Genomic DNA, 14987 nt, shown 5'->3' with positions numbered 1-14987 from the left:
ATCAGAACTTACACACTAGTGATGTCCCTGTAACACTCCTGACCTGACAGTATAAATCAGAACACTCCTGACCTGACAGTATAAATCAGAACTTACACACTAGTGATGTCCCTGTAACACTCCTGACCTGACAGTATAAATCAGAACTTACACACTAGTGATGTCCCTGTAACACTCCTGACCTGACAGTATAAATCAGAACTTACACACTAGTGATGGCCCTGTAACACTCCTGACCTGACAGTATAAATCAGAACTTACACACTAGTGATGTCCCTGTAACACTCCTGACCTGACAGTATAAATCAGAACTTACACACTAGTGATGTCCCTGTAACACTCCCTGACCTGACAGTATAAATCAGAACTTACACACTAGTGATGGCCCTGTAACACTCCTGACCTGACAGTATAAATCAGAACTTACACACTAGTGATGGCCCTGTAACACTCCTGACCTGACAGTATAAATCAGAACTTACACACTAGTGATGGCCCTGTAACACTCCTGACCTGACAGTATAAATCAGAACTTACACACTAGTGATGTCCCTGTAACACTCCTGACCTGACAGTATAAATCAGAACTTACACACTAGTGATGTCCCTGTAACACTCCTGACCTGACAGTATAAATCAGAACTTACACACTAGTGATGGCCCTGTAACACTCCTGACCTGACAGTATAAATCAGAACTTACACACTAGTGATGGCCCCTGTAACACTCCTGACCTGACAGTATAAATCAGAACTTACACACTAGTGATGTCCCTGTAACACTCCTGACCTGACAGTATAAATCAGAACTTACACACTAGTGATGGCCCTGTAACACTCCTGACCTGACAGTATAAATCAGAACTTACACACTAGTGATGGCCCTGTAACACTCCTGACCTGACAGTATAAATCAGAACTTACACACTAGTGATGTCCCTGTAACACTCCTGACCTGACAGTATAGTTATAAATCAGAACTTACACACTAGTGATGTCCCTGTAACACTCCTGACCTGACAGTATAAATCAGAACTTACACACTAGTGATGGCCCTGTAACACTCCTGACCTGACAGTATAAATCAGAACTTACACACTAGTGATGTCCCTGTAACACTCCCTGACCTGACAGTATAAATCAGAACTTACACACTAGTGATGGCCCTGTAACACTCCTGACCTGACAGTATAAATCAGAACTTACACACTAGTGATGGCCCTGTAAACACTCCTGACCTGACAGTATAAATCAGAACTTACACACTAGTGATGGCCCTGTAACACTCCTGACCTGACAGTATAAATCAGAACTTACACACTAGTGATGTCCCTGTAACACTCCTGACCTGACAGTATAAATCAGAACTTACACACTAGTGATGTCCCTGTAACACTCCTGACCTGACAGTATAAATCAGAACTTACACACTAGTGATGTCCCTGTAACACTCCTGACCTGACAGTATAAATCAGAACTTACACACTAGTGATGTCCCTGTAACACTCCTGACCTGACAGTATAAATCAGAACTTACACACTAGTGATGTCCCTGTAACACTCCTGACCTGACAGTATAAATCAGAACTTACACACTAGTGATGTCCCTGTAACACTCCTGACCTGACAGTATAAATCAGAACTTACACACTAGTGATGGCCCTGTAACACTCCTGACCTGACAGTATAAATCAGAACTTACACACTAGTGATGGCCCTGTAACACTCCTGACCTGACAGTATAAATCAGAACTTACACACTAGTGATGGCCCTGTAACACTCCTGACCTGACAGTATAAATCAGAACTTACACACTAGTGATGCCCTGTAACACTCCTGACCTGACAGTATAAATCAGAACTTACACACTAGTGATGGCCCTGTAACACTCCTGACCTGACAGTATAAATCAGAACTTACACACTAGTGATGGCCCTGTAACACTCCTGACCTGACAGTATAAATCAGAACTTACACACTAGTGATGTCCCTGTAACGCTCCTGACCTGACAGTATAACAAACTTACACACTAGTGATGGCCCTGTAACACTCCTACCGACAGTATAAATCAGAACTTACACACTAGTGATGGCCCTGTAACACTCCTGACCTGAAGTATCCCAAATTTGAGCCCCTTTTTTGCCTTTGTATAGTTAAATTCCTACAAAAGAAATATATAAATATAATGTATTAGAATATTTAAACAAAAAACACCATTGTATAGATCCTCATATTAACGTATAACTCTAGTATCTATAAGCGTTATGTAGTAATTAGTACTATAACAAAGTTGTCTGTAATCACATCGTGAACACTCGTATACATCATACCCAGAGTTTTCAATATTACTTCAAAATTACAAACACAGACAATGTTTTCTTACCTTAAACTGAACTGGTTCACATTTCAGATAATAAGAAGCCCGGGGGCCTTAATGGTCGTTGGACAGCCTTATTACTAAGATATAGTATCATGGTGGCCATCTTGGATTTTGAAAATGACCCAAAAAATAATAAGACTTGGTGAGGACCATACCATGTATGGTAATATCAGGCAGGTTTCAGCCTATAACAAACCACACTTACCGGGTAGCAAACTCAACTCCTATTGTACTTTTACTCTCAGCGTTGAATTCATTTCTGGTAAATCTGGAGAGAAGATTTGTCTTTCCCACTCCTGAGTCCCCCACGAGTACAACTGTGTATGATAACAGTATATTATTGACATTTCTATAGAAAAATATTATGGATGGTAATTACGATGAAGCTGTTATTCCTGGTTGTATAATGTTGACTCGAGTCAGTTTGAACTTATTATATGAGAAATCCTGTCCAGGTAACTTTACTTACCCTTCCAGATGAAGTCGTACTGTTCTTCTGTCATAGAATTAGCAGCCATGTCACTCATTGCTTGCTCTTCTAATGCATTAGAAATCTCCAACAATCTGAGCAGGCAAAAAAGGATGTCTATGTGAGAAAAAAAAAAAACTATGTAAGAAAATCTCCTCAGTATCTGTAACATAAAAGACTACATGAATTAAGAACTCCGCCAAACTGTCAATAGACCCATACATGTATAGGATTCCAAACTGCTTTGGTTTAGTTAGATTGATGTCCTTTTAACAGTCAGCATCATTTAAGGATGTCCTAGACTTGTTGGTAGAGAAAACCAATTAATTCACATCTTAAAGCTATTCTTGACTTTGCACATGTGCATGTAAGTTGTACATGTCAAAAACATTTGCAGCAAACACGGTGTAATCTCTCTTTAATATTATGAATTTAAGTTTCAAGTGCATGAAAAATTATTTTGCAGAAGTAAATTTCCAATTTATCATTTAATGTATAATAAACAGTAACAGTTTTCATTTCAATTAACATTATTAATTTACAAGGGATTTGGGGGTATTTGGTCAGTTAGTTTACGGCTTTTATGTGCATATCCTATTATGTATAATATATTTGCAGAAACTAATAAGGACAGCCTACAGATCTAGACTCTACATTGTATCTGAAAGCAATGTACATGATTGTGTCACTGTGTGTGTCAATGTATTCCGGGAGGCTGTACGTGTTTACATGTACACAAAAAGTCTTGTGCATTGTCAAGCATGCTGTTTATAATGATATTGAACAGCTAGCACATCCCATCTGATGAGCTAGCTGGTATTGAACAGCTAGCACAACCCATCTGATGAGCTAGCTGGTATTGAACAGCTAGTACATCCTATCTGATGAGCTACTGGTATTGCAGCTAGCTGGTATTGAACAGCTAGACAACCATCTGATGAGCTACTGGTATTGAACAGCTAGCACAACCCATCATGATGGTAGAACAGCTAGCACAACCCATTGAGAGCTACTGTATTGAACAGCTAGTACATCCCATCTGATGAGCTAGCTGGTATTGAACAGCTAGCACATCCCATCTGATGAGCTAGCTGGTATTGAACAGCTAGTACATCCCATCTGATGAGCTAGCTGGTATTGAACAGCTAGCACATCCCATCTGATGAGCTAGCTGGTATTGAACAGCTAGCACAATCCCATCTGATGAGCTAGCTGGTATTGAACAGCTAGCACATCCCGTCTGATGAGCTAGCTAGGTATTGGACAGCTAGTACATCCCATCTGATGAATATGACAGCTCCCTCTGATGAGCTAGCTGGTATTGAACAGCTAGCACACCCTCTGATGAGCTAGCTGTATTGAACAGCTAGTACATCATCTGATGAGCTAGCAGGTATTGAACAGCTAGTACATCATATCTGATGAGCTAGCTGGTATTGAACAGCTAGCACAACCCATCTGATGAGCTAGCTAGTATTGAACAGCTAGCACATCCCTCTGATGACTCGTATGCTAGCTAGTATTGAACAGCTAGCACATCCGTCTGATGAGCTAGCTAGTATTGAACAGCTAGCACACCATCTGATGAGCTAGCTAGTATTGAACAGCTAGCACATCCCGTCTGATGAGCTAGCTGGTATTGAACAGCTAGCACATCCCGTCTGATGAGCTAGCTAGTATTGAACAGCTAGCACATCCCATCTGATGAGCTAGCTGGTATTGAACAGCTAGCACATCCCATCTGATGAGCTAGCTAGTATTGAACAGCTAGCACATCCCGTCTGATGAGCTAGCTAGTATTGAACAGCTAGCACATCCCATCTGATGAGCTAGCTAGTATTGAACAGCTAGCACATCCCGTCTGATGAGCTAACTGGTATTGAACAGCTACAAAAATTGTTGCACATCCCAGCTGAGCTGTTAAAGATATTGTGTGTTATGATTTATCTCTCGCCTCCTTAACAACTTGTATGTGTAGTGCACAATGTGGCAAAGTATATTTTTGTATTTAACAAACAGTCAGAAATGTAATTTACTTCTCTGTTACAACAGGAACAATTAATTATAATCAGCTCTACTTAATCTTCAGTTGAATTGTCAGCTTCATGTAAAGTATATATCACCTGGTCACCAATCATTGAACTAGTCCTATCCTGTATGCTTTTAAACCAGCAGTTTGGCTATGTATCATTTAAAGTGTACATGTACAGTAAGCGTTGTATGTTATACAATTAGTAAAGACGAAAGAACCATCAATACATCCCGACAAGTGACATTCACTCTCAACGATGCGATTTGAACGAATCTTGACATGAGTATATACATACACATGTATGTATGTGTAAAAGAAGCCGGTCGGTGTGGTTTGTATATAGTGTTAAATACGGTCTCTGTCACTCAGCTGACGGAGCATGCTTCTTTAATTGGCTCAGTCAGTAGAGCCGTAGATTTCCATACCAGTGACCCGGGTTCGATTGCTGGTCGGGCCACTCTACAGGAATATGTATCTTCCCTGTTCTTCTACATTAGTGCCCAACTAAATAACCCATGGAAAGTGGTAAGAGAGTCTCGGTTGAGATTTAGGAAATCTCAAGAAAAAACAGGGGGAGTAGTGTAAAAAGAGTGGGTCGGTGTGCTTTGTACATATATATATGTAACCCTGGTCAATACTAGCCGCAATATATCGCTCGGCTAGAGAGAACTTCTCTTTAGCTTGATCGGTTGAGCGTCAGACTAGTAATCCAGAGGTCCCGAGTTTGATCCCTGGCAGAGGCAGGTATTAAATTTATTGTAAATCCTGCACTCTGTTACATTGGCGCCCATGTAGGGACTCGGGAATGATACTTCACGATACCTGCGAAGGAATCGTTGTGACCCCTGGAAACTCGAGGACGAGTTGTTTCCTGGAGGAGGAGTATGTAACGTTAACCCTGGTCAATACTAGCCGCAATATATTGCTCGGCTAGAGAGAACTTCTCTTTAGCTCGATCGGTTGATCATCAGACTAGTAATCCAGAGGTCCCGAGTTCGATCCCTGGTAGAGGCAGGTATTTCCTATTAAATTTATTGTAAATCCTGCACTCTGTTACATAGTGTTAATTATGGTCTCTGTCACTTAGCTGACGGGGCATGCTTCTTTGGCTCAGTCAGTAGAGCCGTATAGATTTCCACGCCGGAGACCTGGGTTCGATTCCTGGTCGCATCACTCGACAGGAATGTGTACTTTCCCTGTTCTTCTACAAATGATTAACGTACAATAACAATAGATCTAGAGCGTAACGTTTGATCTTTGATGCCTACACAGGTGTAAACAAACATCAAACACTGCTTACTCATACGTATATACACTGACCTACTGCTCGTCCAACACATCCATCTTCTGTTGACAACACCAAAACATTAACTAGACTAAGCTTAGTGTATTACATATACATGTAACACATTACATTTGTAGATGTATATACAGAAATATGGGACTATACATTAACTTATACAACTTCCTCACTCACGACCCAGGGAAATAATTATCTGGACACATGCAGTCTACTGTATTTATATAAAACGTAAACAACGTGTATCATTGTGTATAACAGATTATTAGGTCATCCAATTTATTCATCACACCCAGAAATAGTACAGAATGTAGATCTCAGAGATAAATCAAAGTCGTATGAATCATGTACATTTTTGTATATATTGTTATTGGTGACACACGACAGTACAATGAGTCGTCCGATTATAAAATGAATATGAATAGACCGTAATCAGTTTATTTATCATTGTAGCAAAAACTGGAATATCTTCACTTGTTGACAAACAAGTTTTAGTAGATTTAACACACATTTCCGTATCTGAAAAGTTATGAATCGGATGTATTTTGTTGTAACGATGGGGAGCTTAAACGATATACAAACCTTGTGGATAGATGATTCCCCTGAACGATAGTTAAAATGTAGAATCTGAGCCAGCTACTCTGAAACCGTTCACATTCCTAATGTCTTTTACGCAGACGACAACACAACAGGTAAACTCTACCTGTGGTTCGTAAATTAGGAAACTGTAGCCGCATTTTCGTATTACGCGTAATTTCACCTTGACCTTCAGATTTTGCCGTTAGAGTAATCTCCCTTTCACTGGGGCACCACGCGATATCGATGTTGCATTGGGAATACACAAATTAAGGTACGATCATTTTTTTCTTGGATTCGTTACAAAACTGATATTCTAAGTACTTCATCGTACATATCTACAGAGCCCGAGGTACCCTGGCCCTGACACCAGACTTAGACGTAATGACACATCCGTAGATGTCTGGTGTAACCCGAGATACATAACAGTTTATAATTACACTGTACGTGTTCTGGCCCCGACACCAGATTTAGACATTATGGCAGAGAAACCTAGATGTTTGGTGTAGCCGAGATACATTGGCCCTGACACCAGACTTAGACATCATGACAGATACAATATAGATGTCTAGCCCGAGATACATTGGCCCTGACACCAGACTTAGACATCATGACAGATAGATGTCTAGCCCGAGATACTCTGGCCTTGACACCAGACTTAGACATCATGACAGATAGATGTCTAGCCTGAGATACTCTCGCCTTGACACCAGACTTAGACATTATGACAGATAGATGTCTAGCCCGAAATACTCTGGCCCTGACACCAGACTTAGACATCATGACAGATAGATGTCTAGCCCGAGATACTCTCGCCTTGACACCAGACTTAGACATTATGACAGATAGATATCTAGCCCGAAATACTCTGGCCTTGACACCAGACTTAGACATCATGACAGATAGATGTCTAGCCTGAGATACTCTGGCCCTGACACCAGACTTAGACATCATGACAGATAGATGTCTAGCCCGAGATACTCTGGCCCTGACACCAGACTTAGACATTATGACAAATAGATGTCTAGCCCTAAATACTCTGGCCCTGACACCAGACTTAGACATCAAGACAGATACAAAAGTAGATGTCTAGCCCGAGATACTCTGGCCCTGACACCAGACTTAGACATTATGACAGATAGATGTCTAGCCCGAGATACTCTCGCCCTGACACCAGACTTAGACATCATGACAGATAGATGTCTAGCCTGAGATACTCTCGCCTTGACACCAGACTTAGACATCATGACAGATAGATGTCTAGCCTGAGATACTCTGGCCCTGACACCAGACTTAGACATCATGACAGATAGATGTCTAGCCAGAGATACTCTGGCCCTGACACCAGACTTAGACATCATGACAGATAGATATCTAGCCCGAGATACTCTCGCCTTGACACCAGACTTATAGACATCATGACAGATAGATGTCTATCCCGAGATACTCTCGCCTTGACACCAGACTTAGACATTATGACAGATAGATGTCTAGCCCGAGATACTCTCGCCTTGACACCAGACTTAGACATCATGACAGATAGATGTCTAGCCCAAAATACTCTGGCCCTGACACCAGACTTAGACATCATGACAGATAGATGTCTAGCCCGAGATACTCTCGCCCTGACACCAGACTTAGACATCATGACAGATAGATGTCTAGCCTTAGATACTCTCGCCTTGACACCAGACTTAGACATCATGACAGATCGCCGTAGATGATTGGTGTAGGCCACAATACATTACTATACATGAAAAGATGGAACTCGCCAATACCTTTTGGTATCAGGCCAGGTCATCCCCGATTCAGACTGCCCACCGAGAAGCGCCACCACTAACCGTGTTTTTTTAACAAAAAAATAATTGATATACCCAAATATAGCAATCTGTAGAGATTAGAGGCGATTTGCATACTATGAGAAAATGGCGACGATGAGGAGGGAAATTTAAAGTTGCTGAAAAGAAACTATTGCATTGACACAAGACCAAGGAAAGTGGCAATTCTTGATTGTAACATTAAAATATTACCACCGAGAATCGCCACTTACCTTAATTGGTTTTATTCTTGTAAACAGTCTGAATAAAAGATAACCTGGCCCAATACCACATTTTCATGTGGTAGTGCGCTCTGGCCCAGAGTACATCAGACATCTAATTCTGGTGTCAGGGCCAGAGTATCTCGGGCTATGCCTGAAACAGGTTTTGGTGACGCAGCCATTGATATAATAGGAACAGAAAATTGCACAGCCAGACGGGGATTCAAACCCAGGACCCTCAAACTGAACACAGTGAGCTCTACATGTAGCTACCAGTACAATCCATTAGTCTGATCGAGTACCCACTTGATTTAAGATAAAATATGATTTTTTTTTTAAATATTTACATTTCAGTTTTCTCTTTGTTATAACCAACTGCAAAATAGTTTGAAACGCAGTGTAACAAAGCACAGATTTGATACAAATATAATCACTGCCTCTGCCAGGATTCGAACTCGGGACCTCTGGGATAATCTTTTTTTCATAGACATTTTGCGTATATATGAAGATATATCATTTCGGTTTTTGTCTACTACTTGAAAAATCCAAAAGATTTATTGATAAGAATGCTTTATTATAATTAGATATAATGGTTTTATTGTTTGTGATGTAGGTATTCATGTTAGATATAATGGTTTTATTGTTTGTGATGTAGGTAATCATGTTAGATATAATGTTTTATTGTTTGTGATGTAGGTAATCGTGTTAGATATAATGTTTTATTGTTTGTGATGTAGGTAATCGTGTTAGATATAATGGTTTTATTGTTTGTGATGTAGGTAATCATGTTAGATATAATGGTTTTATTGTTTGTGATGTAGGTAATCATGTTAGATATAATGGTTTTATTGTTTGTGATGTAGGTAATCATGTTAGATATAATGGTTTTATTGTTTGTGATGTAGGTAATCATGTTAATAATGATGTTTGTGATAGGTAATCATGTTAGATATAATGTTTTATTGTTTGTGATGTAGGTAATCATGTTAGATATAATGGTTTTATTGTTTGTGATGTAGGTAATCATGTTAGATATAATGTTTTATTGTTTGTGATGTAGGTAATCATGTTAGATATAATGGTTTTATTGTTTGTGATGTAGGTAATCATGTTAGATATAATGGTTTTATTGTTTGTGATGTAGGTAATCATGTTAGATATAATGTTTTATTGTTTGTGATGTAGGTAATCATGTTAGATATAATGGTTTTATTGTTTGTGATGTAGGTAATCATGTTAGATATAATGGTTTTATTGTTTGTGATGTAGGTATTCATGTTAGATATAATGGTTTCTTTGTTTGTGATGTAGGTAATCATGTTAGATATAATGGTTTTATTGTTTGTGATGTAGGTAATCATGTTAGATATAATGGTTTTATTGTTTGTGATGTAGGTATTCATGTTAGATATAATGGTTTCTTTGTTTGTGATGTAGGTAATCATGTTAGATATAATGGTTTTATTGTTTGTGATGTAGGTAATCATGTTAGATATAATGGTTTTATTGTTTGTGATGTAGGTAATCATGTTAGATATAATGGTTTTATTGTTTGTGATGTAGGTAATCATGTTAGATATAATGGTTTTATTGTTTGTGATGTATAGGTAATCATGTTAGATATAATGGTTTTATTGTTTGTGATGTAGGTAATCGTGTTAGATATAATGGTTTTATTGTTTGTGATGTAGGTAATCATGTTAGATATAATGGTTTCTTTGTTTGTGATGTAGGTAATCATGTTAGATATAATGGTTTCTTTGTTTGTGATGTAGGTAATCATGTTAGATATATATGGTTTTTATTGTTTGTGATGTAGGTAATCATGTTAGATATAATGGTTTTATTGTTTGTGATGTAGGTAATCATGTTAGATATAATGGTTTTTTGTTTGTGATGTAGGTAATCATGTTAGATATAATGGTTTTATTGTTTGTGATGTAGGTATTCATGTTAGATATAATGGTTTTATTTTTTTGTGATGTAGGTAATCATGTTAGATATAATGGTTTTATTGTTTGTGATGTAGGTAATTCATGTTAGATATAATGGTTTTATTGTTTGTGATGTAGGTAATCATGTTAGATATAATGGTTTTATTGTTTGTGATGTAGGTAATCATGTTAGATATAATGGTTTTATTGTTTGTGATGTAGGTAATCATGTTAGATATAATGGTTTTATTGTTTGTGATGTAGGTAATCATGTTAGATATAATGGTTTTATTGTTTGTGATGTAGGTAATCATGTTAGATATAATGGTTTTATTGTTTGTGATGTAGGTAATCATGTTAGATATAATGGTTTTATTGTTTGTGATGTAGGTAATCATGTTAGATATAATGGTTTCTTTGTTTGTGATGTAGGTAATCATGTTAGATATAATGGTTTTATTGTTTGTGATGTAGGTAATCATGTTAGATATAATGGTTTTATTGTTTGTGATGTAGGTAATCATGTTAGATATAATGGTTTTATTGTTTGTGATGTAGGTAATCATGTTAGATATAATGGTTTTATTGTTTGTGATGTAGGTAATCATGTTAGATATAATGGTTTTATTGTTTGTGATGTAGGTAATCATGTTAGATATAATGGTTTTATTGTTTGTGATGTAGGTATTCATGTTAGATATAATGGTTTCTTTGTTTGTGATGTAGGTAATCATGTTAGATATAATGGTTTTATTGTTTGTGATGTAGGTAATCGTGTTAGATATAATGGTTTCTTTGTTTGTGATATAGGTAATCATGTATATCTGAAGGACATCATTATGAACAGTATGGCTGTCAGGTCACTTTGCCACTGTCCAAAATCACCAGGACTCCATCGTCAGGTGACATGCGGCTTTCTGAGTCGTCAACACAACTTCACGTCTTCTAACTACCTCGGGCCTCAATCTAACCATTTGTGTCAGAGGAATGCTTCAATGAGGGTCCACAACTACCTTAACAGTCAAACATTTAGATCATCGTCATGTTTTCAGCAAAGTTTTTCTGTTTTACGGAGAAAATGTGTGAAGCAAAATTCAGTGTGTAAAGGAACACAACTAACAAGGAATATGAAATCTTTCAACAATGATTTCTATGAGTGTGATAAACCATGGAGTACAATTCTGGGGAAATCAACATGTAGAACGTCCTTCTCAAATCAGAGACGACAAATGAATTCTCCAGGGATACCTCAGGCTGCAGGCTTTTCTACGTCTGTGTGTTGTATGAATGAGTGGAATAATGAACGGACTAAACCGCCTTGGAGAGTTCTGTTTTTCGGTTCTGATAGATTTTCTTTGGTAGCTCTTAAGGCTTTAAATGAAAATTTGCTGCAGGCGGGGTCAAAGTTCAAGGTCGTAGATAGGTTAGAGGTCGTATGTCCTGTTGCCAAGGTAAGTACATTGTATTTGTCTTATTTTATAAAGGTGCCAATGATGATACACTGTATACAGTTTGAACCTTTTATGGTCACGGTCTCAATTTGTTAAAGCTGCTAGTCATAGATAATAGACCTATTCAATCCTGGGTCAAAATGAGCAACATTTGTTAAGGATTATATAGTTTTAGGATAACCAATTTATAATCGAAAATCGATCGGTTGACACCAATCTGATGAAAATACAGATCCTTATAACCAAGTAAACTTTCAATTGAGGATCTGACAACATTTCATGAGGGATCATCTTCTGATGACCTTTATACCACCTGTACTTCACATTACATGCATTTTATGCACATTGCTTCATCAATTGAAAACGTCATTCCGTCCCATTTTATATACATTAAGCTTTGAAGTGCTGTTTTGGCGAGATGACTACATACACAAAAAATAATTCTTGACAGCTTTTTCAAACTGTTTCGTCTCCTGAAACTCACATTCAAGATTCTGATGGTAGCGATTTGATTAGCATTTCCAAAAGTCACCTGGAAATGATCTGTAATTTAATCAGATTGGGTTGACACTAACCAGTTGGCTGATCATCTCAACCAATCCTCATCACTGATATAACAGGGAATACTGTTGATGACTTTTCAGACGCCTGTAAAATCATCTCAACCGATCCTCATCACTGATATAACAGGGAATACTGTTGATGACTTTTCAGACGCCTGTAAAATCATCTCAACCGATCCTCAACACTGATATAATAGGAAATACTGTTGATGACTTTTCAGACGCCTGTAAAATCATCTCAACCGATCCTCATCACTGATATAACAGGAAATACTGTTGATGACTTTTCAGACGCCTGTAAAATCATCTCAACCGATCCTCATCACTGATATAATAGGGAATACTGTTGATGACTTTTCAGACGCCTGTAAAATCATCTCAACCGATCCTCATCACTGATATAACAGGAAATACTGTTGATGACTTTTCAGACGCCTGTAAAAACCTACTGCCAAGACATGGGACTAACTATCCACCAATGGCCTGTTACTGTTGATCCGGGAGAGTTTGATGTCGGAGTGCTATCATCCTTTGGGAAGATGATTCCTGCACGACTACTTAATGCATTTCCTTAGTAAGTCTATGTCCTGGATATTTATGGCGACCCAAAACCTTTTATATGGTGATTTAACCTGACATCTTTGTCGTACTTGTGTAACTATGGTAACTACATCATGGTGATTTAACCTAGCTGACATCTTTGTCCTACTTGTGTAACTGTGGTAACTACATCATGGTGATTTAACCTCATCTTTGTCCTTTTTCTGTAACTATGGAAACTACGTTATGATGATTTAACCTCATCTTTGTCCTACTTCTGTAACTATGGAAACTACGTTATGATGATTTAACCTCATCTTTGTCCTACTTCTGTAACTATGGAAACTACGTCATGGTGATTTAACCTGACATCTTTGTCGTACTTGTGTAACTATGGTAACTACATCATGGTGATTTAACCTAGCTGACATCTTTGTCCTACTTGTGTAACTATGGTAACTACATCATGGTGATTTAACCTCATCTTTGTCCTTTTTCTGTAACTATGGAAACTACGTTATGATGATTTAACCTCATCTTTGTCCTACTTCTGTAACTATGGAAACTACGTTATGATGATTTAACCTCATCTTTGTCCTACTTCTGTAACTATGGAAACTACGTCATGGTGATTTAACCTGACATCTTTGTCGTACTTGTGTAACTATGGTAACTACATCATGGTGATTTAACCTAGCTGACATCTTTGTCCTACTTGTGTAACTATGGTAACTACATCATGGTGATTTAACCTCATCTTTGTCCTACTTCTGTAACTATGGAAACTACGTCATGGTGATTTAACCTCATCTTTGTCCTACTTCTGTAACTATGAAAACTACGTTATGGTGATTTAACCTCATCTTTGTCCTACTTCTGTAACTATGGAAACTACGTTATGGTGATTTAACCTCATCTTTGTCCTACTTCTGTAACTATGGAAACTACGTCATGGTGATTTAACCTGACATCTTTGTCCTACTTCTGTAACTATGGAAACTACGTCATGGTGATTTAACCTCATCTTTGTCCTACTTCTGTAACTATGGAAACTACGTCATGTTGATTTAACCTCATCTTTGTCCTACTTCTGTAGCTATGGAAACTACGTCATGGTGATTTAACCTCATCTTTGTCCTACTTCTGTAACTATGGAAACTACGTCATGGTGATTTAACCTCATCTTTGTCCTACTTCTGTAGCTATGGAAACTACGTCATGTTGATTTAACCTCATCTTTGTCCTACTTCTGTAGCTATGGAAACTATGTTATGGTGATTTAACCTGACATCTTTGTCCTACTTCTGTAGCTATGGAAACTATGTTATGGTGATTTAACCTCATCTTTGTCCTACTTCTGTAACTATGGAAACTTCTTTGTGGTAATTTAGACTTATTTGTGTCCACTGTTACTATGGAAACCTCTTTGTGGTAATTTAGACTTATTTGTGTCCTCTGTAACTATGGAAACCTCTTTGTGGTGATTTAGAGTTATATGTGTGTTCTGTTACTATGGAAACCTCTTTGTAGTGATTAAGACATATTTGTGTCCACTGTTACTATGGAAACCTCTTTGTGGTAATTTAGACTTATTTGTGTCTTCTGTAACTATGGAAACCTCTTTGTGCTAATTTAGACTTATTTGTGTCCAATGTTACTATGGAAACCTCTTTGTGGTAATTTAGACTTATTTGTGTCTTCTG

General features: G+C 37.9%; 1 protein-coding gene and 1 pseudogene across 1 annotated transcript in view; one reads left to right on the top strand and one right to left on the bottom strand.

The window, feature by feature from the left end:
• Positions 1-6918, bottom strand: part of LOC138306117 (ras-related protein rab-11.1-like) — a 32893-nt pseudogene extending 25975 nt beyond the window's left edge.
• Positions 6903-14987, top strand: part of LOC138306116 (methionyl-tRNA formyltransferase, mitochondrial-like) — a 64836-nt gene continuing 56751 nt past the window's right edge. The window contains exons 1-3 of the mRNA XM_069246478.1: positions 6903-7032; positions 11541-12181; positions 13176-13318. Of these exons, the coding sequence (XP_069102579.1) occupies positions 11570-12181; positions 13176-13318 (755 nt within the window). The 5' untranslated portion in view covers positions 6903-7032; positions 11541-11569. The remainder of the gene's footprint in view (positions 7033-11540; positions 12182-13175; positions 13319-14987) is intronic.

This window comes from Argopecten irradians, chromosome 13 (genome assembly GCF_041381155.1).
Source record: "Argopecten irradians isolate NY chromosome 13, Ai_NY, whole genome shotgun sequence".
Lineage (NCBI taxonomy): Eukaryota > Metazoa > Mollusca > Bivalvia > Pectinida > Pectinidae > Argopecten > Argopecten irradians.
This window is presented reverse-complemented; position numbering and strand designations above follow the sequence as displayed.